The 25761-nt window shown below is 50.0% G+C and overlaps 1 protein-coding gene across 1 annotated transcript in view; it reads left to right on the plus strand.

Annotated features, from left to right (window-relative positions):
* LOC119111627 (Fanconi anemia group J protein homolog) overlaps positions 1 to 24864 on the plus strand; it is a 64326-nt gene extending 39462 nt beyond the window's left edge. The window contains exons 4-5 of the mRNA XM_037235435.1: positions 24105 to 24149; positions 24857 to 24864. Coding sequence (XP_037091330.1) covers positions 24105 to 24149; positions 24857 to 24864 — 53 coding nt within the window. The remainder of the gene's footprint in view (positions 1 to 24104; positions 24150 to 24856) is intronic.
* The last annotated feature ends 897 nt before the right edge of the window (positions 24865 to 25761 follow it).

Raw genomic sequence — 25761 nt, forward strand, 5'->3', positions numbered from 1 at the left:
TGTAACCAGCAAATTATCTTTCGGGTAGGTACTGTTGAGGGCATTGGGGTATGTGCATTTGATAGGCTTTCTGCACTCGCTTAAGCTTCATTATTACGATATTTTTCTCGTCAGTGATACTGGAAATGAGCTTGCCAATGTTTGGCATCTTTTAATTGGCCTGGTGTTTGAGAATTATCACATGTACTTTCCTAGAGATACACATATAATATACAAGCGAAGAATATATGATTACGTACCACAGCGAGGTATAACAATATGGCATAACTAGATTGAGTTTGATGGTCAAATTGTACAGAGGTCATCAGGTGGTTCGCGTTTTTGGGAGCATAATAATTCAAACTCCAAAACACGCGCTGAAGGTAAACCACTGTCTCTAGTGATGGTAACGATGATCTCTAAATAAGAAAAATCGTTAAATCGAAAAATAAAAAAATCTAAGGGGCTCGCTTGTTTAGTTCCGGAGATCATGTTTTGATCATGGCAGGTTCCAGAACATAAAGCTTCCTCCTTTTTGATGATAATATTATGGTGCTGGTGCTTTTTGTGAGGACGTTTCCGGTGATTTTCCGTTCGCATTCTTTTTCCATGCGCTATTTTGGAGTACTATTGGCCGAGTGCATTCAACGACCTTGAGAGTGCGATACTAGTAGCTCCAACTTAGTTTGATTGCTTTAGAAGTCTGCGGTTCCCTATGTCACAACAAAACTAGTTAACCGCGTTGGTTCGTTTCAAAGAGTCGACTTTGGCCGCGATATTATTTCTCAATGACAATGTATAAACAATATAAATATTTCAAATATAAAAACGATGTAAGTATTTCTCAATAATAAAATGTGCCGAAAAAAGCTAAAGAAAAACACCAGTGATAAAAGAAGCGGCGGGAACATCACCCGAGACGACCTCTTCACAGACAGCAGTGTCCATCATCATAACATCATCATGAAACAGGAGGAAGCTTTTTATACTGGAGGCTGTCCCAAATGCAACATCGGCCCCGGAAGTGGAACAAACAAACGAGCCTCTCACTCACCCCGCATCTTATTGAAATATGATCGTTAACATCAGTACAAATGGATATCTTACTTTCCAGGACGTGTTTTACCGTTTTGTATCGTGGTGCTTCCAAAAATGTCAGCAACCTAATTTAAGTGCGTTCGGAAGGAATGGAACATTCTTCATGACGTCACGAGCTTTCTCATGATCGTTCGGAAAGTCTCACGACGAAAAATCCGCCGCACTTGCCTGATGTGTCAGTATTGAGCGGGATTTCGCCCAAGCGGACACTACGCCATCACACGTGCATGAATATGTACATCAATGTACGGACCACATATTAATCGGCCCGCACACCCCGAAAGGCCATATCCTCGACAGGCCTTGCACTGCTTTATGTCTCAACATGTGACTGCTAACCAGAAAACATGAACAGAAAACACCGAATATGCTCACTCTTTTTCAAAGGTCAAACTCGCCTACGAGCGTGGGAGACTCATATTAACGCCTACCCGTACCCATCACGAAAAGAGACTGAAATGCTCCAATTATTCAAAGTTGTATGAAACATTTTTTTCACACGATGTTGGGTGTCATGAACTCGCGCGCATTACAACACTGAAAGAGGAAAAATGTGCCGAGACCTGTTCAGCGCCACCGTGTGGGCATACAATTTGTGGGCGAGTTGTGGGGACACTCCAAAGTCCCCCAATTTTTTGAAAGGTCATTTTAGTTCGGGTTTCAACATGCTCCTCGTCCTAACTGTGCAGTCACCTCAGCCTAGAAAAGATGACCGCTCACTGAAGACGTAACTCACCATGAAAACCCTATATGTCCTCGTGCCCCCCCCCCCCCCCCCTCCCCCCCCCCCGCCTGACTGTACATCAATTTTGTTTATTGAAGGAATGAAACAAGTAAATAATTTCATTAATGCAACACTAAGTATCTTTGTTATTGATGAAAAATTGCATGTTGTAGATATGGTGCTTAAAAAACCATTGAAGTCATTATCATCGTTGTGTGTAGCTTCATCATTGTTAGAGTGACGCAGTTTGCCTTAAAATGCGCGATTACGGCATTCGGCACTGCCAGTTATCTGGGCTGGTGTCCCGGTGTTTGTTGGCCGGATTGACAGTGAGGAGCTGGTAAGAGTAGGTTAACTTCGATGTAACATTCAGTGGGTGAATAGTGAGAAGTGTGAGTGGAAGATGGCTGCGTACCTTGGTGGAAGCATGTGAATAAGGCGTGCCCAAGTTCTCACAGGTGCCTGTCCAACAATATGTGTGGTGTGTGTGGCTGTAAAGGGGCATGTGACTGAACATATCTAGATTTTGAACTCCCGTTTTTCGTGTGTAGTATGTGTGCAGTGCAGTTTTTCTCGGACTGCAGTGAACTGAACATTGTGTAAACATGTTCAGTACACTGAATTCACACAGTTGAACTCCAGCACCAGGCCTCAGTATGTTTGAAAGACACTGGAAGTTGCCAAATTTGACATTATTTTGTTGGGACAGCACCTGACCAAAGTTGCATTTCAGGATTGGTATGTGTAAGATTTAAGGATAAACTCAGCTTAATAAGGTAAAGCGTCTGATGTCCAGTGATATTTCGAATTTGGGACGACTTCACTGACAGGCAGTACCAGATGTAAAGCAAGAGAGTGCTGCTTTTGGAGCAAGATTCGGGCTGTTTGATACATTCCATGGAAATCTGCCATATTTGGCTAATTAGGAAAACTGATGTGACTGGAAGGAAGTAGTTTGATTCCCCATGGTGTAAAGCAGATAGAATGCACTTGAATATGACAATGAACTTTAAGATCTGGTTTCGTTCTTCCTGACTGCAAATCATGTTAAGGGACAGTTTAGGCCATTCATATGTTGTGGAAGAAAGGCATAAGCTTTTTTCAATCCCCGGCATTACTGCATTCTCGGTAGCGATACTGCAACGTCATGATAAGACAAAGTCATATGGCACCAATGCTACGGCGGCGTTAAAACGTTGTTCTTTGCGGACTGGTTTTGCCATAAATATTCCCATGTACCGTTTTTTTCGACCTAGCACATGCAATCGAGCATTTTCAGCATGGAAACGGCGCTGGTTTGCACCAGACCTACAAAATTACTGCTGAAATGCGCTTCCAGCCTGCCCCCGACAGAGGAATGTGGTAACCCATTCACCGGTGATTTATCTCGAACAACTCTACCCGGAAGTGCTTAGAAGCAGTCTGTGTAAAATAAAACAAAATACAGCAGCAACAACAACAAAGGGTGGGAATGAGACACCGCGGGCCAGACGGGCTCGCAGCACCCTGAGACGCGCGTTGGTAAATTGGAATGCACGTCCTGTAGCCTTAGGCGAGCGTTGTCAGGGTGGATGCGGGGTTGGCCTGCCCGTATGGGAGCAGTGAGTAGCGAACCCCGAGAGGCTTAGAATACAACGTGTGTCATTTGAGTTCAAGATAGCAGATTCTCCTGTAAAATGGGCCGATTTCCGGCAAGTTTTGCAATTTCTGCCAGTCAAAGAGTCGGAGTCCATATCTCAATTCCGAAATAGTCTAAAAGGGATATATTAAGCCGGTTTGGGTATTATTCTCTGCGCACAATTTTATCTAATACATCCAACACTATAGATGTGCAAGTTAACGAACACCTAGCAGGATTATGGCGCACCAGCAGCGGAATTATTGGCACCTGCCCTCCGCACATTACCTTATTTTCATATATTTCTCCATATAGGTACTGCAGTGCGAAAATAGATGGACAGTCATTGCCAAGTAATGGATTTGATATAAACATTATAAATGCTATTTATTTATTCACATATCAATATTTATTTCCCAAAAACACGTTACATATGAATTTTTAGGCGTGTTGGGAACGACGAGTATGGCACGGGTGCCGGAGACGACGTGGTTTACCAGGATCTATTATATATATATATATATATATATATATATAATATATAATCAGTATTCATTTGTCTTAAGAGGGTTTGAAATACAACATTACAATATCTATCAACATATCATTAAAATAAAGATGTAGAACGGGATTGCCATTCAGTTCACTGGCGATATCTCCGTTTTTAATCATGTCACTAGTATCTACCAACCTTTTCCTAGTATCAGCCAAAAACCGCACTGCGGGCCAAGGCTATCTAACGGGGTAGAACCGTCTGGTCTGGAAAAGGACAATATTGAGCTTGCGTGAAAAAAGACGTAGTTTGGAAGCAAAGCTTCTGACGTCATTTGCAACATATTTGATGGCGTCAGTGGGGAGGAAACTGCTCATTTAGTCAACTGACGACTACATAACCCATTAGTTTCAATGATGGGTACGTTTTGATTACAACTCTTTTGATGATAAAATTTAATTTCACATCACAGCTTGAGCTATATAAATGCTAGCGATCATTAAAGAAGGAATGGACAGGAAATCCCTCAGGCAAGTCGTTGCCATGGCAACTCAAGGCTGTGAAACGCCCAGCAACCGCGATACACAATGCGCTGCAAACGATGCATGACATATTACTCCGAGTTATGCGTACCCCCATAGAAAAATATAAAATTTTCATGGGGCTTAACTATTCCTAGATTCGACCTTCCTTCCAGAATAGTGCTTACATGCCAAAACTGTGAAGCATTTACTCGGAGTCCAGCCGGAAACTGCCGCTCGCACGTCATCAAAAACATACCCACCATTCAAACTAATGGGCAGTACGGCAGTCAGCTAACTAAATGAGCAGCTTCCTTTCCACTGATGTCATCAAATATGGTGTCCATGACGTCATACAGGCTTTGCGCCCAGTCTACCTCTTTTCTCGCGCAGCTCGATGCCAATTTTCGATAGCGTTTAACGATACGGATGACATCCACCACTGCGCTACCAAACTTTAGTCCCATGGTGGCGTCACGTCTGCGTAGCCTTTTTTTTAGTAGCCTTGGCTTTTTAACCTATGTTCTTTTTTAGATATTTTCGACAAACTACGTGTACTCCCTCCCCCATGAAGCCAACATATTGATGGAAAACTGACCGAAGATGTTTCAGCAATCCCGTGCCGTTGTACGGAGTATTGCCAGTAATATCCCAGTTTGTTCTCACCGCCTACATGTATATGCAGTTTAGTCATAAATGACCCTAATCAGCCTTTTCACAGTCCTTTTGGGCATCCGAATGGCACACTTAGCTTCGTTGGGTAAAGCACAGGTAATATTTGGGATAGTCGTCATGCTATTTTGAGAAGCATGAGCTTTTTGTGAATAAAGCATTTGAGAGATGCATCCTACATCATCTGGTGAAGCAACTTTCGAAGCAATCAGATGTAGCTACAACTGAAAAGAAACAATTATGCCTTTATATATAACCAACTGCGCCTGACAGCTGGTATTCTCTCCAAGCATGTAGGAACTGCATATCTTTTGACAATTGCAAACTGTCATTCGGATCAGGATGACATTTCACATTTCGTGTACTGCGAATTACTGTTTTTCGAACCCAAAGGAAGAATGGCTTGTGTGTTTATGGATGCGCCATAAAATCGGTTATCTCAGTCTGGAGTTATGATAAGGCATCGGGGGATTTTCGTTTGGCGACTGGATTCCAGGCTGCTTGACCCACACAAACGTTTTGGGATCATTTCACTTTTCTGGAGCTCCGAGAACGGCTGCAAATGTTGCTGTGATCCGTTAAAACTCGATCAATTGCTATAGCCAATCCAACACATATGGCGTGGCCGACTGGCAAATCCCAACAGTGTGTGCTCGTCTGTGCTGCAGGATTAAAGCTATAATTTTATCGCTTCACTTTTGGAGATTCCAAATATCTTGGGCGACGCAGCACAAGTCTGAACGGCACCCAAAAAGCTTGCGAAAAGTAGCTAAAAAAGGCAATGCGTCATCTAGCCCGTGGCCCCTCGTAAAATTTCCTGAAATTCTGGTCCTGTTCGGATCATTACTAGACCTCGCCTCCCTCCGACCCGCTGTTTCACTCGATTCGAGTTCATGATCTCCTAGCACTTGCTGCCTTGTCCTTTGACGGCGTTTTCGCCGACCGTGCAACCCAGGCGGCATGGTGCAACGCGTTGGTCAAAGACAGCCTCATCCGGGCTTGATAGCAGGTCACGGACAGCAGGTGGTGATCAGAGGATCGCGGCATGACACCGAGGGGGCATCATTAGATTGCGTCTCTGTACTCGGCTGAGCACTCTCTGCTGGACATGCAAAGGCGTCGACTGAGTGTGCCAACCTCCACTGTTGTAGCGGTGATGTCGTGGGTATGAGGAGGAAGTCGGTTGCGTTGAACAAGCTACACAGTGGTCATAAAACTACTTCCGTTTGTTTCGTGATGCCAACGGCCATGGAAGCCATCGACATGTATCACAATCGTTTTGTTTCTCCCTGATTCCGCTGCAATTTTCTTTTAACGCGTTTATTCCTCAACGCTCTTTTTTACGTTTGTGGCGATGATTTGTGCGGTGAACTGTGGCAATATTTGAGCGGCGACTCTGACTGATTATGTGCGATCCCAGCCTGCAGTGGCTCTGTCCACTTTCTTCGTGACGACGCGCGCGGCATCACCTGTTTCTCCGCCCCTCGGCCGTGGACCGTAGCGCGCTGGCCGGGCCAGCGACCGTCCTCCGTCGGCCGGGTGCCGTGTCGGGGTCGGCCAGCCATGTCACGGCGCCTGTGGCTCAGGAGCGGGGTGCGCCGCGTTCCCGGCGCGCGCGCCGTGTCGGGGTTGGCCAGCCGTGTCACGGCGCCTGTGCCTCAGGAGCGGGGTGCGCCGCGTTCCCGGCGGGCGGGTGCCGGGCCGGAGCCGGCCAGTCGTGTCACGGCGCCTGTGGCTCAGGAGCGGGGTGCGCCGCGTCCCCGGCGGGCGGGTGTCGGGCCGGGGCCGGCCAGCCGTGTCACGGCGCCTGTGCCTCAGGAGCGGGGTGCGCCGCGTCCACGGCGGGCGCGCCGTGTCGGGGTTGGCCAGCCGTGTCACGGCGCCTGTGCCTCAGGAGCGGGGTGCGCCGCGTTCCCGGCGCGCGCGCCGTGTCGGGGTTGGCCAGCCGTGTCACGGCGCCTGTGGCTCAGGAGCGGGGTGCGCCGCGTCCCCGGCGGGCGCGCCGTGTCGGGGTTGGCCAGCCGTGTCACGGCGCCTGTGGCTCAGGAGCGGGGTGCGCCGCGTCTCCGGCGGGCGGGTGCCGGGCCGGAGCCGGCCAGTCGTGTCACGGCGCCTGTGGCTCAGGAGCGGGGTGCGCCGCGTCCCCGGCGGGCGCGCGGGGCCGGCATCGGTCAGCCGGCTCAGGCGCCGCGACGCTCCGGTGCCTGGTTGGTATTCGGCGGCGGTCGGGCCGTTTTTCTGTCCGCGCTAGTTAGCGCATCGGTCCGGCGGGCGGCGGCCTTTGAGCTCACCCGCCCGACCGATTTACGATCGGGCCGGTTGACAGGCGGACAGCCATCATAACACCAGCCGCGCCGGCCGGCGGGACGCAACCGGTCACAACCGGCCCCGGCGCCACCAGCCAGCCTGCCTGGCGGCCACCGCCCCAGCCAGGGGTCAGGGCGGGTCGTCCGTGACCCGAGGGAGGAGATCATGACAGGTCGGTGGTCGCCGTAAGAGATCAGAGGTCGCAGTCCCGGCCAGAGGTCAGGAGGCAAACGTCGCCTGTGGTCAGAGGTCACAGTCTATCGGCGTGACCCTGAGCGACTCGTGTAGGTCAGCGGTGTCGCGCTGGAACCTGCCGTGATCTGACGGCAGTGCCGGTGAGCTTGGGTAGGGGGAGGGTCGACTGTATTTCCGGTCACAAGTAACAGCAATGCCTGGCTCGTCAGCCTTGTGTCATAGTCTGGTCGGAGCCTGCCAATACTATTTCAAGAATTAAAATGCTTGGGACATTCATTCAGTTGGAAATCATGTCTGCTCCATAGTTGTTATCATGGACGTGACTGCAGATCCATTCCGCTTATCTGAACCGGATCATCCATCAGGGGACACTGTTGCTTGTTTTTATTTGCTGGCTAAAGTCGGCCAGAGGTAATATCTTGCGGCCGTCACACTGCCAACGTTATGCACAGCAAAAATGGACAATGTTATCAGAGGACGGAATTTGAACTGCTGTGGGCGATATACAATATACCTCACTTACCCACACGGTATACTATCCCGTATCCATGGAACTCACCCTAATACTCATCGCTCACCCGTTCACTCACCCCTGTACCCACCCGTGTGAACCCACCCGTGGGTGGATGGGAATTGCTTTAAGCGCTCGCTATTTATTTCCGACTGGGAAGGGCCACGGCCTGTGGCAGCGGCCGCACTTAAAGGCCAGGCGAGGGCATGAAGGACACTGGGAAGGCCTGCGACCTGTGGCAGCGGCCGCACTTAAAGGTCAGGCGAGGGCATGGGGAAGGGCGGAGCTTGTCGAGCAGTACGGCAGGATATACTTTCCCCGCCAAGATTTGCCGTTGACGTGCAATTTTGCCACCGACTGGTGCGGTCTGGGGTCACCCGGCCACCACTGCATGGTGTGAGCTCTGAAGTCACCTTTAGATAGAATTGGCACACAAATACAACAACAAATGCATAAAGTTGCGTTATTTAAAAGTCTACATAAATTTTCTTCACCAGTACGTGCACACCTGCAGGAAGACCGCCTGTCCCAGCACTGTGCGGTTGCCGGGAGATGACAGCTGTAGGTATGGTAACGCCATCTGAACATGCCCACGTGATCGCCATAATTTAAATGGCATTGCTAGACAAGGTCAGGGGATCGTCTTAGTTTAGATAGCCGTGCTGAACATGGTAATATGATATCCATGATTTGAGTAATGATGCTGGAGTTGGATGAATACTGTAGTTTTGTGTACACGGTTAGGCGTTCCCTAGTTCAGTTGTCAACGACTCATTTTTACTGGACCAGTTATCATCGATTGATTTGCCGCATGGCCAGTTGTCCCTGTTCATTTGTTCATGGGCCAGTCGTACTGGTTCAGCTGACTCTTGCCCGGCTGATCCTGGCTCAGTTGTCACTGACTTAGTTTTCATGGTTCATTTGTCTGGGCTGGTTGTCACAGTCTCAGTCGCCGGTGGTTCAGTCGCCCCCCCCCCCTCCCCCTACCCCCTCCGGACAACTCCATTGGTTACGCAGCAACAAAAACATGGTGGACATTTGAGAAAAATCATAGCTTATCTCTGCTAAGCATCTGCCACCCTGGAATAGAGAAAGGAATATTGAAATTGGGAATTGGAACACTCGGAATTGAGATGTTGGGAATTGACAGGCGGTACTGAAGTACGCACGTGCCGCCTACGGGACAGAAGACACAAGGCTCTGGGCACGGCCAAGACTTGGCCAGCTCAGGGCGCAGCTCGTGTTAGCGTGCTCACCGCCGGAGAGCAGACCCCTGTGGGGTTTAAGGGTTGCTTAGAGAAACACCGAGTCATATGTCTCGGATCTGTTTGATACGGCTGCCACAACGCGAGTGTTTTCTTTTTTGCCGGGGAGCTTGTGCATCATCCGGCTGTACTTCCTAAACATGCGGTTGTTTACTGGTACCGTGTCTTAATGAACCGGCCAGTTAAGTTGTGAGCCTTTGTGCGCGTCTAGCGTATCTGTGCAAACATCTAGCTTTCTGTTTTTTACGTTTGCTATGCATTCTGTCCCGAAATTTTGAAAACGAAGCGGTTGAAATTTGCCGAGCAACAGGCTCAATTTCGTAGATCCCCGAGAGATTTCAGATAAAGCATATCCGAGAGGAGCGAATGGCCGGGTACGCGTGTGTGGCCGAGACGGGTTGTTGCAGTCTCTCAGAAGAATTGACATGGAGCCCATGCTCAGTCTCTACCAGCATATTTTTAACCTACGGGTATACCCAAGTCTCCTTTCTCGTCGTTATGACGTCACAGTTCTTTCAATCTCGTAGCATTTGGGAGCATTTCGAATCATTGAGCTTCGCTGCAAGCAAGACATATAAATCTGTGCATCGATTTACTGGTGCGTCCAAACTGGCTAACCAGCCGGAATTGTTTGCGCTGGTTAATGAAGGAAATGTGAGGTGCTGTATATGATGAATAGGCTGCGGGCCTCAGATGAGGAATTATCGCAGATGAGTCATAGCAACCGTACCCAAAGAGGCATCTTGAAACTTCCGGCAACATTCTCTTGATGCTTGGGAATCTATGGGGACGTTACTCCACCTTGAGCCAGAAAGGCTAATGGTGCCAAAAAAGCCTGTCTATGCCAAACCGTATTTGGGTCCCGATAACACACATACACCTGAGAAATAATGCTTCTATGCGCTCAAAGTGTCCCTCATCTGTCTTAAGTTTTCTGCCTTTCTTGGGAAAGGACTTCATGTGATAAATTTCCTAACTTAAGTGTGAAAAACATTTTTAAAATGTTTTCGGAAATACAAGACATATAAAAGGAAACATCGATAGAAGTGCTGACATTAATCAGCCTATGAAAATTCTGGAAATAACCATTAAGGAGCTTACATGGACAGATAAGCGTTACTGTTAGCTGTAGGTTCGTATCAAGTTGTATTTCAATGAACAATTCCATTTTAACTAACCTTAACCTGCCTCTGATCCTATAGTCAAATCTAATCTCGTCTTAAACCTCGGATTTGAATTCAGGATCAGTGCAACTCCTTAGTGTCCCCTCTGCCACGAGTGTAATCACACTGCGTCTGTAAGGCTCGGTTTTTGCTTCTGTTCCATAGGCTTTGTCAATCTGAAGACCGAGTGATATCTTGGACAACGATGCCTTGTTTTTGCATTGCATGCACTTCTAGGCTTGCTTCCCAAGCACTTAGTTGAACCCGGCCATCTAGTCTAGATCTAGATAGAAAGACAAAAATGAAACGTGATTCATAAATGTACCTGAGTGCGACAAGAAACCAGAGAGAAACACCATCCGCCATGATACACAATGCATTCAGATTACCTGTAGGGGCAACCATCCCCAATCCACGTACGTTACGTCAACCGCCACGACCGAATCAGGGCGCACCTGGGACCTGGCCTTCCCGCCGCGACTTCTCCTCCCAGAGAGGCCCTCAGTGACCTGTGTAGAGGCGGAGTGCTCAATGTGCTCGGTCGCCTGAGTGTGATACATATCCTACAGGCGCTCTTTTTCCCAGGCAAACCAAAAATAGGCATGTGTGTCAAGATTCGGCACTAGCTCCACGCACCGGGTCTTATTTGGCAAGCTACACCCATGCTTGTAGCGAGAAGTATGAGTAACAAGACGGCCTTGACTGCTATGTGTATTGTAGTGTGATCACTAACCAGCGCGCTTCAGGCATATACGCATAGCGTTTTACAGCAAGAGCATGACAGGTGAGTCTTCGTGACTTACCTTCTATATTTCCGCCGCAAAGCACTGCCCAGAATCGTTTCCATTGTTAAGATGCAGGCATGCGTGGAACTCTGTATCTATTTGAGGAGGACATGTTCCGCCACAATGTTGAACGCGGTTCGAGTACATTGTCAGCTCCAATGAGAGGGGCCCACGGGAAGTCATGGAGTCCTTTTCCCCTTCCAAATATAGGTGCCGCCCCTCCTCAATGCCTTTAACCAAGCTCCACTACGTTAAGCGAATGCTGCGCATGTAAGGAAAAGTGTTCAACCCAGGATTTGCCCGTGGTAGGGAGTGTGCCGGTTTTGGACAGGACATGAAATTAATTGTTGCTTGGCTGTGATAGCTGTAGATAGTTGGACTAAATCATAACTACCTCAGTAATCATTTGATCACTCACTTCCGGAATTAGTAACAAAGTAACTTCACTGGTTTTCAGCAATGCTGGAAAACCGTTTTGTGAAGGATGCTATTTTCGGCATTGTTTCACGTGATAGAGAGGCTCAGCCGCTCTCCAGGAGCAAATAGACCCAGGCGTTGGAGACCTCATCATCTGACGTTACTTGCCGTCCGTAATATTAACTTTGACGCATTAGTTTGAGCATATACATACATTTTTTAGCAGAAGATTTGATCCTTGAGCTTCACCGCTATGATGTGCACTTTCGAAGCTATAATTCAGTTTCATTTGGAAACGCTGAACTTGCCACCCACAAAGGGAAGCTCTTTCTTCCGTTTTGCGTATGGACTTTCATCCCTCCAAACATGCATTGGTGTTTGCGATGTACACTAACTTCTTGTTGATCTACCGGCGTTCCTCCCGACACCTCTCCACCCATCTCCCAGTCTGCTCTGGTTTTAGTGCAGACATTACTGTATGCCTTGGCGATATAGCACGCATGTACATATCTGGTGTATCTGAATTGGGTGAAGTTGGGCGCAGTTCAACCCACATCGCCTTACTGATTGACATCGATGGTGCGACGTACGGTGCGACGCTTTGGTGACGTCAGACGCGCCTTGATGGACCGAGTTTTACATTACCCCCTCGGTGGGGTTTATTCGCTGCATCATATACACGTTCGGATATGCGATGGATGCGTTTGTCAGGAAACGGACCGTGACATACGATGAGCGTTACTCTTTCTGCGAGTATTCCGGCTTCGCACGCGTTTTCTGTATGAATACTTAGCATACCCCGATTAAAGAAGGAATAATAACCACAAGTCTCATAGTACATTTTAAATTGTGCGAAAAAGTGGTATAAATATTTCAGCGGTATGGGTTCCTCAGTCTCAGCTTTTCCAGGTACTAAGAACACTACAAACTATCAAAATTACAAACGGCGTGCTTTTTGAAGTCCGGGGCAATCTTCTTGGATAGAACTTTCAGTTCTGAAGACCCTACTCCTACGCTACAGAAGTAATACACTAACGATGGCACGGTATTTGGTGATTACACCCTAGGAAAATGACATCGGAGAACGAATGTAACAAAGGGTGAACACTAGTATGGTGGAGATGGCACGAGGTGCCACGGTGACACACGTGTGTTCAGGCTTGGCTTGTGATGACAAGTGACCATTGATTCGGCAGTTTTTTTTAGCGCATCCACGTCTTTGCAAGTACGCAAAATTTTGAGAATGAGTTTTCCCGGTAATGTGGATTGCATTGGATGTTTTTTCGGAATGTAATCATCGAGTGGAGTTCCAAAAGTTCTGTTTCTCGTCACGCAGATGCTCATTACATCTGATGCGTACAAGGCGTGTTGTCTAATCAGAGTAGGGAAATTTCTTACGGGGTGGACACATCTGAATGCGATCTGATCGGCAGCGTTGCGCGTTGTGCACCTGCCCGCCACGCCCGGCTGGCAGGCGTGACACTCGCGGTCACCCGCGGTTTTCAAGGGCAGTTAACCACGGAAGCCATCTCACAGGGAAAATCCGCCCAAAAATTTCCGTACTTGCAAAAATGTGGATGCACCGACAATTGCCGAATCAGTAGCCATTCATCATCACAAGCCAGACCTAACCCATGTACATGTGTTACCCCCACCATGCAAGTATTTATGCTATGTTCGTTCCCGATGTCACTTGCCTGGTGTGTGATCGCCACGCGCCATGCCGTCGTTCACGTGCTTCATCTGTAGCGTTGATGAGCTTTCTTCAGAACTTAAAGTTATTTCCAATTAGGTTGTCGTAAACGTCAAAAAACTAGTGTAGAGTTTTGCTACTTCATGAGCTGTTTTTGCGTTGAAAAAATCGCACTGAGGAAGCCCCAATACGTTTGTCCTGTTTTGCCCATTTTAATATATACTATGCAACTTGTAATTCTTGTTTCTGCCATAATCATGGTCTCTAATCTCAGCCTTGTTCTCAGTGAAACATAGCAAACGCTTGGAAGAACAGAGGAGGAAATGGGCAGTGTTTTATGTGCCACTTTGCCAACCTCGCGTTGGGGGGTTGGCAACAGCATGCGAACCTCAAGCTAATCGCATTTCCTCGAATCTACCGCGACACAGAATGGACTGTTGGCTTAATGATATGTACTTGGTGCTGCTAGCTCCCTTGAATCGCCAGAGAACGGCTACACCAAGTGTTACGTTCCTCTTAGTGTCAACCAAGTCGGTCATGCCAAGCCTTTCTCTATAGTCACGCCATTGGAGTTGAAATAACGTGATGCTGTTCGGTCACCTGGCAATCACGAACGGGCTGGGTCTAGGCTGCCGCCGTGCGGCCGTAGCCGGCGGCGGCCGGCCGCGCCGCCCGGTCGCCGGGCGTCCGCCCCCCATTGGCCGGCGCCGCGCGGGGCCCGGCGGGGCGCCCGCCGCCGCCCGGGCCCCCGTTTGGCGCGGCTGTGACGTCACCTAATCAAACTTCGCTCCAAGATGGCCGCCGGGCGCGATCGATCTGTGCGTGTCACCTCGGGGTGCGCGGCCGGACCGGGCCCGGATGCTCCCGGGGGGCTCCGTGGCACACCGGGCGCCAGGGCGCCGCCGCCAGACGACCGGGGACGCACTGGCGCCGCGCCGTCTGCCGGCTCGGGTCACCCCAGCCGCTGAAGTTTGTCGGGCGCGGGGACGGACGCGGTGTGTACGATGTCTTGTGGCGCGAGGACGTGAGACTGGGCGTCGCGCAGGCGAGATCAAGGTTGATGAATAACCGAATGAGTGGCCGAAGCCTGTAGGCTCAGTTTATGTGTCGTACACAAGGTTTTGATGGTTTCTGTTTGCCTACGTGCATCCTGGCCCTGTCCGTAGTTTTGCTCCCTCTCCCTCGTCATTCCCTCCTGATTTTGTTTCGTAGCGCGCGGTGCTGCAAGCGGAATGTCGGCTTTATTATCATACTTGTAATGTTGCCCAAGCTCGTTCCATGGTAACTTGCATTCCTAGCCAACACGAGTGTTGGATCGGCGCCGGACAACTGCTTAAGCTCAGTACTGGTTTTCTTTCACTGCAAATATACGCGACACTGTTTGAACACGTGCGCACGTTCAACGGTGCGACAGCCTGCCGTTGGCAATGAAAGTTCTCCCAAGTTGGATGGGGAGGGGGCAGGCAATAGCGGTTTTGATATTTATTTCCAGTCGACGTTAATAGATCCGTCGTTAACTTTCCCAGAATTGTTCGAAGGGGGCGACGAGAGGAAGGCTCGGCCCCTCCTGCCCCTCGCCCTGGCTCCCGCGTTCCTGCAACATACCACGCGGTAAAGTTACCGTCGGGACTGAACATTGCTGTGCATTGTTCACCGCGTTGACATGCCCTGTATTGCAAGCGATGTGTCCCACGGCAGGTCCGTGTTTTTCCGCGAACTTGCGGACCGGTTTCATGTTAAGCTATGCGGGATGGCGCGATGGGAGCAGTCCCCACTATTTCGACACTGATTTACCTATGGCGGCTTAAAGGGAATGTTACACGTCTGAAGATACTGAAGCTCACTGAAACTATTGGTTTTGGTGGTGAAACTATTGGTGCAACAAGCTCACTCGGAACTATTGGTCTTTTTTAAGTGAAAAAGACTGCTTTAGACGACATAGCCTTTCTCCCTAGTAAATATGGTCTTCAATAGGTTTTGGCTTGATTTCGTCATCATACTTCGCACAACATTGATTGAGAGCCAGTTGACGGTCGTTTTGTCTGGAAATCGTGCTCGCGAACGCCAAATATGAAAGACTGGATAATTATATTTGCCTTGACCTCGATCGGAGCATGGCCAATGAAGTGGTATAATTCGAATGACGTTTTTATGGCGTTATGGATGCCTAAGTGACTTTAAAATATTATGCATATCTTTGCTCGCGTGAAGCTCAGAAATTAGATGTGTCTAGGTCTTAAGAAGGACAGGGCTGTGACCTGCACCAAATGATGTTTAAGATGGCTATTTCAGTTCAAAACCTGGTGCAAATGTGGAACACTCCCTTTAAGACCCAAATGTAATGCCTCGCCTCTTATGTAATGTAATCTCATGCATTGCCGCGTCTTACGTTCTACATCAGTATAATTCCAGCGCTGTTGTCTGAGAGTGGCGCACGGACCAAAAAAAGCCGAAATGGTGGCACCCTAAGTTACGTATGTCACGAACGTTTTAAATCCATCGATTGAAGCTCTGCTGTACCCTGTCGAGCGGCGGAGCTTTGGCTGCGGCCAGTGCTTGCACAGCTGTCAGTGGTGGCCTGCTTGCCAGTGCGGGCTGCTGTGTGGGCTCACTGCACGCCTGTGGGTGAACCCCGGACTGACGAGAGGAGCGGTGCGACGGGGCACTGCTACGGTGGCGGTCTCCGCCACGCGCCCTGTCGTGGCGCCCCGGACTGACGAGAGGAGGGGTGCGACGGGGCACTGCTACGGTGGCGTTCTCCGCCACGCGCCCTGTCGTGGCGCCCCGGACTGTGAGAGGAGGGGTGCGACGGGGCACTGCTACGGTGGCGGTCTCCGCCACGCGCCCTGTCGTGGCGCGCGTGTACCGCACGAAGGTGTGCACTAGAGGCATGTGCCATGCTTCGCCCGCTGGTTGGAATCTCGTCAACATTGCCGTCTCAGCAGCCATTGGGAGGTGTGAAGTGAGATTGCGACATTAATACACGGTGCCCTGTGGCCGAGGGCTCTGAAAGCTGCCAGAGACATTCGGATGTCTTTCGGTTTTCTGGCGTTTGCCGGGGGCTCCAGGACATTTACCCATCACTCCCCCTCTCCCTAACTATCTTCTTGACATGAACTGGAGCTTGCCAAATTACCTTGCTGGGAGACGCTGAGATGTAGTCATTTTATTATCCGCAGCTCTGACCAGTTGACGCCTGAGTTTGTCGGAGATCCCCACCGCCCTTGGATGTTTCCCAGCACATAAGGCATGCTCTCCGACATGCAAATTCTGTATTATGTTATAAATAATAGATAATGAATAATAAATAAATACTTAAATGATAATTTTTTCATTATATGCTAATCTGCAGATAACGATGCCGTCAAAATTTTAAGCTATAGCGACCTTCGATCTGTCGATATAGCTTAGCCTGTCGTACTTTGCGACATCTCTGCGGACCTCCGCTGGTGTTAGCTACGCCGCTATCCCGACAGACTGACGCCAGAGGCACGACATTTACGCAACCGGTCGGGGAAATGAATATGTATTTTCGCGTGCAAAAAATAATGATGCTGCCTTAAGAGCGCCCGTTATAAGTGCACCGACTTTGTTCAAAGCCACTCAGCCGTGACCGCTAGACGGCTTATGTCTTGCAGTTCTCTTTGTGAAGCTGACTAGCGTTTCTCTGATGAGTTGCGGTGTGTCTTCATCTGTTACAAGTCTGCTGTACTTTGTGCCGTCCCTCGCAAGTGAAGCCTCAACTCAGCTGTCCAGTTTCGATGATGGCCCCCTCTCCTGACGAAGCTTCGAATTACAGGCTTCGCTTCGCTTCCATTGGATGTGACGACCGAAAGTGTGGAGAGAGGAAAAAAGGCAGTGAGCGAGAAAGAGAGAGGGAGATGGAGAGCAACAGCGTTCGCCAGGGAGGGGATGGTGTAGAGAAGAGCGGCTATTGATCAGGATGCCAGCTAATCAAAATTGCTCCCTCAGGATGAAACTGAATCATGGAAGGGATGCCAGAGGGCTGCGTTGATGAAGGAAAGAATTGGAAGCTTACTGAAAGCCTGTCTGCCGTAATATTCCGGCGTCCTTTATTAACGGATAGAGGAAGGCCGGGGGAAGTTTGTTCTTTCTGTGTTTTCGGAGTATGTCGCAGCTGGTGAGAGCGCGCTGGGCGCCCAACACTTTTAACTTGTTTCTATGTTGTTGATCAATAGCGCGTTCTTTGCTTTTATTCCTCCTTTAAGCGTTTGCGATGGGCGATTGCCAAACATTTACTAGCAAAATGCCCCCTGAAAATACGGCTGTGATGTGGTGTACCCGCCCGACATTGCATCCATACGAAGTAATGCAGTCTCCTCGTTCCTTTTCTTTATGAACGGCTTTGATTACATTGGGCGTGCTACGCTGAACGGGCCGGGTAGAGCCGCTTTTAAGCTCGAAAGAAGTGGCCTTCATAGGATTAGGGCGCATCCAGCCGTACCCACCATCGCGCAAATGACGATGTACCAGTGGAGTTAATTTCAGTGCTGTAAACAATTGGTCATTAGAACCCGAGGTCTTACCGTTCTAACGTAATACAATTATACAGGTTTTTTCTCGTCAGGTTTGGACGTTAACACGCGCCCGGGTTGAAATGACGCGCTCGGATGGAGAGTAGGATGTAATTCATCCCATTTCTTTCCAAAAGGATATAAGTGGTCATTTTCACTGATATACAGAAACTGAGAAAGATAAACACACCAATTCGCAGTGTAGGTGGGACTGGATTGGAGCTCATTTGCGTGAAATTTTAAAGTCACTTGGTGGTGGCTTTGTGATCAAAATACTCAAGGCCAAACTCTACATCATTGCTCTAAGTGCCCTCAGACCTCCTGACGCGACCAGCTTTAGCGGGGGTATTTTCGGATTACGAATATTTTCAGATGACGGATATTTTTGGGCAACGGCCATTTTCAGATTAACGGGGACCTTTTCGAAGCACGACGTAACACGCATCCAAGTCAGATGTGTGATCTTATTTGACCCTCGGAAGGGTAAAGCGATCTGAAAACTTCGGTATTATTTTGATATTTGAGTTGGAGATCGACGTTAAGTATTACCTTAGAAAGCATGTTCCACATAACTAAATGTTGATTGAAGCCATTTCAGGTAAAAACTGTTGATGTCTTTGCTGCAATGAAATACGTCGAAATACGCGCCTATGTCTGCGACATAAAACAATTTTTCCAGCTTCAGGTTGTTTAACTATGCTCTTGATCTGACACTCATACCTGACCTTAGGTCAGTGGAATAAGTTGTAATAAAGATTTCAACGGTTTTGTTGTCCAAGAAATGATCTCGAAGTTGTATGACATCATCTAATGCTCCGTTGTCATCCCTGGGGTTTCCATCGTGCATCAGCCGCCGCCTATCACGGCGAGGGGGTTAAACAAATAATTCCAAATGAAGTGGTAGAGAAGTGTCATAGAATGGAATGGGCCATCAACATATGCATAGTAGTTATGAACTCAATAAAGCATGCGAAAATACTATAGACTGTTTCAACATGGCTCAAATTTAGTGTTCAAAATATTCAACGTTTATTCAAGAGTACTAGAGTTGAGTAGAATACATCTTCCGCGGGTAGCAAAACAACCTTAACGCACTTCAGTCGTTTTTGAGAGGAGAAAAAATTGTTTTGAATCCAGCAATGCTGAGGGCAGTTATCTAGACTGGTGTGGGTGATGCTTTATTTCACCAGAGGAGCCTCCTGCGTGGTTCGTCTCGACTCTGTCAACGTGGGCCCAAACAAACCAAAAGATGCCTGTTCTGGCGTACCAAGAGTGAGATGAAATCAGACAGGGTTGCCACCACGTAGCAGATGATACCTAAACGTAAGCGAATGGAACCCGTGGCCTTTGGGAATCCATACGGATGCGACGTATCATTGCATTATAATTTTAATTTTCATGTGTTTTGCAGTGAAGTGAAGGTGCATTGCTATATAGCATCCGCACAGGTATATGCATACAAGTGATAATGCAGGAATGTTGTGCAGTTTGGCCTTGCGATCTTGATCGATGAGGCTGACGAGCGTGGAGCACTGAGTTATTTGTGATTGTGACGGAAGTATCGGGACAAGCCAGTTTTTTAGTGTATATTAGTCACAGCAAGCTGTCCTGTGTCCTGACAGGCTGCCTTGTATAGTTTTCATGGCCTGGTCGGTCTCGGTTTAGGCCACTGTGTGTTGTACATGAAGCGAGTGTCGGAACAGATGGCATTGATTGCCTCCCAGTCCGTAACGGGCGCACCAGCGGCTCGGACAGTGTTGAGCTCGCTCGCGGACGGCACGTTTACCTGCGCCGTACAACTGGCTTCAAGGCTAGGTCTGCTCTGGGTGCCGACGTCGAACACAAATCCGGCTTTGGTAGCTTCAGTTGGTAAATGTCCAGGCGCGTAATGATGTGCTGAGGTCAGCCGAGCAAAGGATGAGGGAAGTTGTATTAGTTGTGTTCTTTGTCTTTTGGAACTGATGTAGGATGTATTGGATGGAGAATGATGGATGGAGAATATGTATGTCTCAGAATTGTAAGCTTTGTTCATTGAAGGAACTGAATTGAATACTTTTGATAGAAAGCGATCCTTTTAAGTGACGCCGGTTTCCCAGGATGTTGTATCATGGTTTTAATCACTGAAAGGTTTTCGTTCATGTGTCGCACGCAAAAACAGGTCATTGGATCGCCGCCGTCGTCTCGTGTCCCGAAGGTCACCAGCAGCTGATGAACGGCACCCAGACAGCCTTTTAGTTCAGGTTCTGAAAATGTATTGCAGCGAGACGTCAGCTTCCAAATCGGGTTTAGAATCGATAATTTGACTGGATGTTTTCAGAGATGGATCCATGGATACCATGGATCAAGACCCATGGTAAGCACTGTCGCGAAAATACAGACCCCACAAAGGACAGTAATTTCAGCTCTGCGCTACTGTTGTGGTGAATTGTTTTCACATTGACCAAGCGCCCCACGTACAGTTCTGGCACGACCGCCTCGTGCTAGCGGGACCCTCTGGGGAATCGTTAGCGGACTAGCGGGACCCTCTGGGGAATCGTCAGCGGACTAGCGGGGACCCTCTGGGGGAATCGTCAGCGGACTAGCGGGACCCTCTGGGGAATCGTCAGCGGACTAGCGCGGGACCCTCTGGGGAATCGTCAGCGGACTAGCGGGACCCTCTGGGGAATCGTTAGCGGACTAGCGGGACCCTCTGGGGAATCGTCAGCGGACTAGCGGGACCCTCTGGGGAATCGTCAGCGGACTAGCGGGACCCTCTGGGGAATCGTCAGCGGACTAGCGGGACCCTCTGGGGAATCGTCAGCGGACTAGCGGGACCCTCTGGGGAATCGTCAGAGGACTAGCGGGACCCCTCTGGGGAATCGTTAGCGGACTACCCCGGACGGTTTAGACAAGCGCGGTTCATGGGACAAATCCCCAAGTGTCAGCCACAAGGTGGCGAGGGGGCCGGTAAATCTGAGGAAGTGGAGGCTTGCAGACCGATTTATGTGAAACTGGACCGGTTTTATGGCAAAAAAAGAACAGCGGAGACTGCATTGCTCTGTTGGGAGTGAATTGATGATCAATGTATAAAGCACGGATGCAACAGGAACAAAACTCACCATGCATTCAAGTTTCCCAGGGGCTGGAGTAGATTTGCGTACCTCTGTAGTGCGATGTTTTTTTTTTAGGATTCGTTCAACGCGCATACGCAATTTTCTAGCAAGTGCAAGTGTATTGGTGAATGACCATTCTCTAGATCAGGGAAGTTTAGTGTGGAAAGCCTGGAGAGTTATGGCTACCTGCGATGAATTTGGTGATCCATAGTAAGCTATGAGCATGGTGCATGCTGATCTAGCTTGCCAAAACTGGAGTTTTAATAACATATTTTTGTTTAAGCGCGTATGTGTTACGTGCAACGGAAATGAAAATGTGGCTTGGTGACAGCAGCAACAAATGCATATAAATGACCTGCAATATGCCAGAAGAAACTGGTCGCTGTAAAGACAGGTTTGCTGCACAGCGGTGACATTTACTTTCGTTGCTAGGCGTAGGTATGAGCAAAACAAACGTGCACTCGATTTCTGAGTACCGCCCGCGGCGGGCGAAAACATTTGAACACAGAAGCCCAGTAGCTGACGCCACTGCATTTGCTTGTCTGCAGCGGGCGCCCGACTCTTCATCTCGACCTCTTAAGGGTTGCTGCCTGGTCGGCGTCCGTTATAAACCACACGCTCGTCGCTGCAATCAACAGCAAACCGCACAGACATAAACAAATGCGGCGTGCTTGCGGGTCTCCATGGCAACGGCGATGGCGTCGCCGGGGAGGCGCTTGGCGTCGGCCGTCACGCCTCGGCAAGAGGCGCGCGCGGGGCCGGGCCCGACCGGGGCGGCGCTGGCGGCCGGGACGGCTCGGAACGGGACGGCCCGCCGCGTCCGGGGCGGGACGCGGCGGCCCTTTCATCCCGGCTTATGTTCCGCCGCCGGCCCATATACGTCCAGCCACTTATACCGAGAGGCTGCGGGCGGGCGGGCAGCGCGGTCGGCGCGGACCGCAGCGGCGCGCCGGCCCCGGAGGTCCGTCGCTGAACGCCGCCCGCTGGTGGGCAGGCGCCAGACTGTCGCCAAACCCGACACAGCCGGCCTGGCCGACATCCCTGGGACACGGGTGACGGGCTGCGGCGCCTTAGAGCTCGTGACGGCTGGTGACGGTCGCTGTCCGGCCGCCAGCACACGTAGACCGTGGCCTCGCCGCCCTCCCGTTCTGGTGCTCTCCACCTCACCAGGCTGGCTGTTGGTCTGGACAGGTGGTGATCCGTGCTTGCTGGCGGTGATCCGTGCAGTTCCGTTGTTTCCAGAGGATTATCAGATGGCTGAAAACGGTGGTGTTGCATTCAGTGATTTAATCTTGCGTGCCTCATGCCGGGCCTGACGTAAAACTGTGAACCACTGGGGACGCTCAGCACGACCTCACCGCATGTGAAGTGTCTGTGACGCTCTGTTGCCGGCTCCGGCGTCCGGCCGAAGGCGCCCCGGCCTGCCCTGCTCGGCACGGACCACTGGCGCCGGCCGCCCCCCTGTCGCCTGCCATTACGGGGCCGGCGGGTCGCCGCTCCGCCGGCTCAATGGAGCCAGCAGCCGTGAACGGCTGGGACGCCGCGTCGGCCTCCTCCCCAGCGTGGTGCGCTGTGCCGGCCGGCTTGGCGCACCACGCCGCCCCGCCGACATGGGTCCCGTCTCCCCCGGCCAGTCGTCCAGTGCTCCAGCTAAGGGGGCGGGGATCGTGGACTCATGTCCCACCCCCTCTCAGGAGGGAGCGTGGCTTTTTACCATGAATCTATGGAAGTAATTCCGAGATCTAGTGATCAGGAAGCTTTTTAGGTTTTTGATCTCGGTGACTTTCATGGGCTGACATGTGCCCAAGAGCAGTAATCCAGAAATCAAATCGGTAGACAGCCGGCTGCGTATGTACTGTACGCAGCTGGGAAAGTTTTTGGCGCGCCAAAGCAAACCGACATCGATGGCACATTGATATGTTGTCTTCTGTACCCATTAGCTCAAGTATAGTTTGTTCGCAATGCAAACAAAATGCGTGCAATGTATTCCGTATGCACGAATGCCACATTTACATACCTTGTAAAAAGGCATGCATTCGCTAAAAAGCAGCCCCCGTCACAAATTCAGGCGACCCTCCCCGTCGCAAACCCTGGAATCGCCCCTGCCTCGGGCCGACGTCTGCCCGTTCTGCCCTGCTTGGTTCATATGAGTCGTGCCGGTTTGTGCCATGTTTGCTGGCTTGGTTCCGTGCGCTCTGCCCATATTTTCCTTTGGCGTCGTCCTGTTTTTCTTGTTTGAATGCAGTGGTGAGTTTCATCAGCGCGCCTGGCGTTCGTGGAAGAAAGAGTTACTGTTATAGCCAATTGAGCTAAACGCAAACACAGTCTTAAAGACGTGTGGAGGCACATTGTGACGGTGGGGTAAGAGACCGGGGAGCAGAGCTATGCCCAATTTCTATGGAACATGCCGCTCCAGTAGCGATTAATGGAAATACTTTACTTAAAATTGTTTGTCTCACCATTTTTTTAGTGCATTCCCTTGCCTCTGTCACGTCACAGTCAACTAAGATTGCACTCTTCGAATGATGGCTTGAAAATTATGAAATTTTGTGGCTCGCTTGATTTTTAAGCTTCTGTGCTTTTTTTCTGGTCTGCTGTAATCAAATCCGCACCCTTCAAGGTACATAAACACCGAAGTTATCACCGGAACTCTCATAGTCGGTGTGGTAGGCGAGCACGTGGTACCGAGCTGGCACTCCCGCTGCGCAGCCCCTGCCCACCCGTTAGACGGATTTTTATGCCAAACACGTCACATGGGTCAGGAAATTTCTGTCTCAAGCTGAACTGACCAGTTTTGTAGTTTATATGCTACCTGAAGTCATGCACCTCGGAGACACATTCGTTTGCTTATCACGCCGCGCAACGATAGGCACTGATGCTTTGTTCTGCGTTTGCGCATGCTGCATCGGGATGTTTTGAGCATAACAACGTCCTTTTGGCATGCCACTGGACTCCTGCCTGGAGATTCTGTCCGTAATAAGCACGTGTCGGCAGATTGAGCCTTTTGATCGGTTCTGATACGTTTTCTTTTTCCAGCGAGGGTGGACGAGCACAACAGAAAAATTGACATCGAAGAACGGAGTGAGTTGATCGGCCGTATGTTCTCAGTTTCGTCTCATCCTCACATGTCGTGTCTTGTTTAGCAGATTTATGGTGTGTGGACTGACGTAATGCTTCGATGTTGGGGTTGGTGGATTTTAACAATTTTAATGCATGTTCTGATACTTATATCATGTCTTATCATTGAAATGACAGCCTGCCGAGAACGAAGAAATGCGTTCATGCTTGCTTGACTTGCACTACATCTTCTGCCAAGCATTAAGAAATGCGTTCATGCTTGCTTGACTTGCACTACATATTCTATTTTTCTATATATTCTTGTTCAACGTCCCGCTGCAGCAACAACTTCCTTGAATCCAGTGGCTAGTCTTGCAAACCACTGCGCAATCAAATGGCTTCAAACAAAAGGTCGTTTTCTGGTTAGCATCAATGCATCATGTCCATGCGTTAGCCGTCCACCTCTGGCGCCTGGGGTGCATCTGGAGCACTACACCCCGGGCGGCGTGTGCGCCCTGGCCGGCCGCCTGCTGACGCCGCCTGTGTCGGCGCGGCAGCCCAGCAGCAGCGGCTGGAGCAGCAGCGGCTGGGCGTGCTGGTGCCCGACTCGGCCCGGCCACTGACCGAGCTGCCTCCGGAGCCGGCTCCGCCCGCGGCCGTCCGGTCACCGGCTCCGGCTCCGGCTCCTCCTCCGGCCCCGGCCCCGGCCCCGGCTGACTGGAGCTCCGCAGGTGTGTAGGGCAGGGCGTACGGACGCCGCGTGACGGCCACGCTGGCGAGCTGGGCCGGTGCGTGCACGTGCTTTAGCACCTACGGACCAGAGGCTCACGCTTGGTTAAGTGATGCCCCTCATCTGCGTTGTTCGGGGCTTGCACCTGTGGAACCTGCGAATGGAGCGAGGCACGCGAGTCGCCATATCAACACACTTTGTCCAGTACATTGTATCCATACAGCAGAATGTACGCTCAGTGCGGCGCAGAAGCTGAGCGAATATTGGCTGTCATGCTTTTTGACATGCGTCTGCTAGTTTCTCAACTGCACCTTGGTGCTATCATGCAGCGCAGTTACTTGGAAAGGGACTTAGGCCGCACAGTTTTACTGCAGTCTTAGGCCGCACAGTTTTACTGCAGTCAGCAGCACCTTTTTATGGGTGGAGGTGTATGCAGTATTTCACAATGTGTAGGCTCAAATGCAAGATGGCGTTCAACAGTTTCGATGGTGTAATACAACGCAGCATGTTCTTGATATTTGCATTGTTATGTGGACCTCAAATTTTTCGTGCTCGACATCTGCTTATGCAGACATCGCTTTGTATTATACATTGGAGAGGGGCTGGGTGTATGGCGAGGGGGATGTGCACATCCGGGCAAAGGCACGTTCCATTAGACGTGTTTTAAACCGCACTGTATCTCATGTTATTTTGTTTTTGGTGAACAGTAGCTGATGCCTTCCGCTGTGAAAGCCGTGTCATGAATAGGAATTAAATACTTAATATATTAAAATATATTCACGTTACAAAGTGTCATGCCTTAGCGTCTAATCCCACGTATTTACAGCATACATTTAGTGATATTGGGCGCTTGCACCACCATACACTGGACGGTTCTGCGCTACTTTGTTCCCTGTCTCGCCCCAT

The sequence above is a fragment of the Pollicipes pollicipes genome, unplaced genomic scaffold (genome assembly GCF_011947565.3).
Source record: "Pollicipes pollicipes isolate AB1234 unplaced genomic scaffold, Ppol_2.1 Scaffold_7261;HRSCAF=8764_pilon_pilon_pilon, whole genome shotgun sequence".
In the NCBI taxonomy this organism is placed as follows: Eukaryota; Metazoa; Arthropoda; class Thecostraca; order Pollicipedomorpha; family Pollicipedidae; genus Pollicipes; species Pollicipes pollicipes.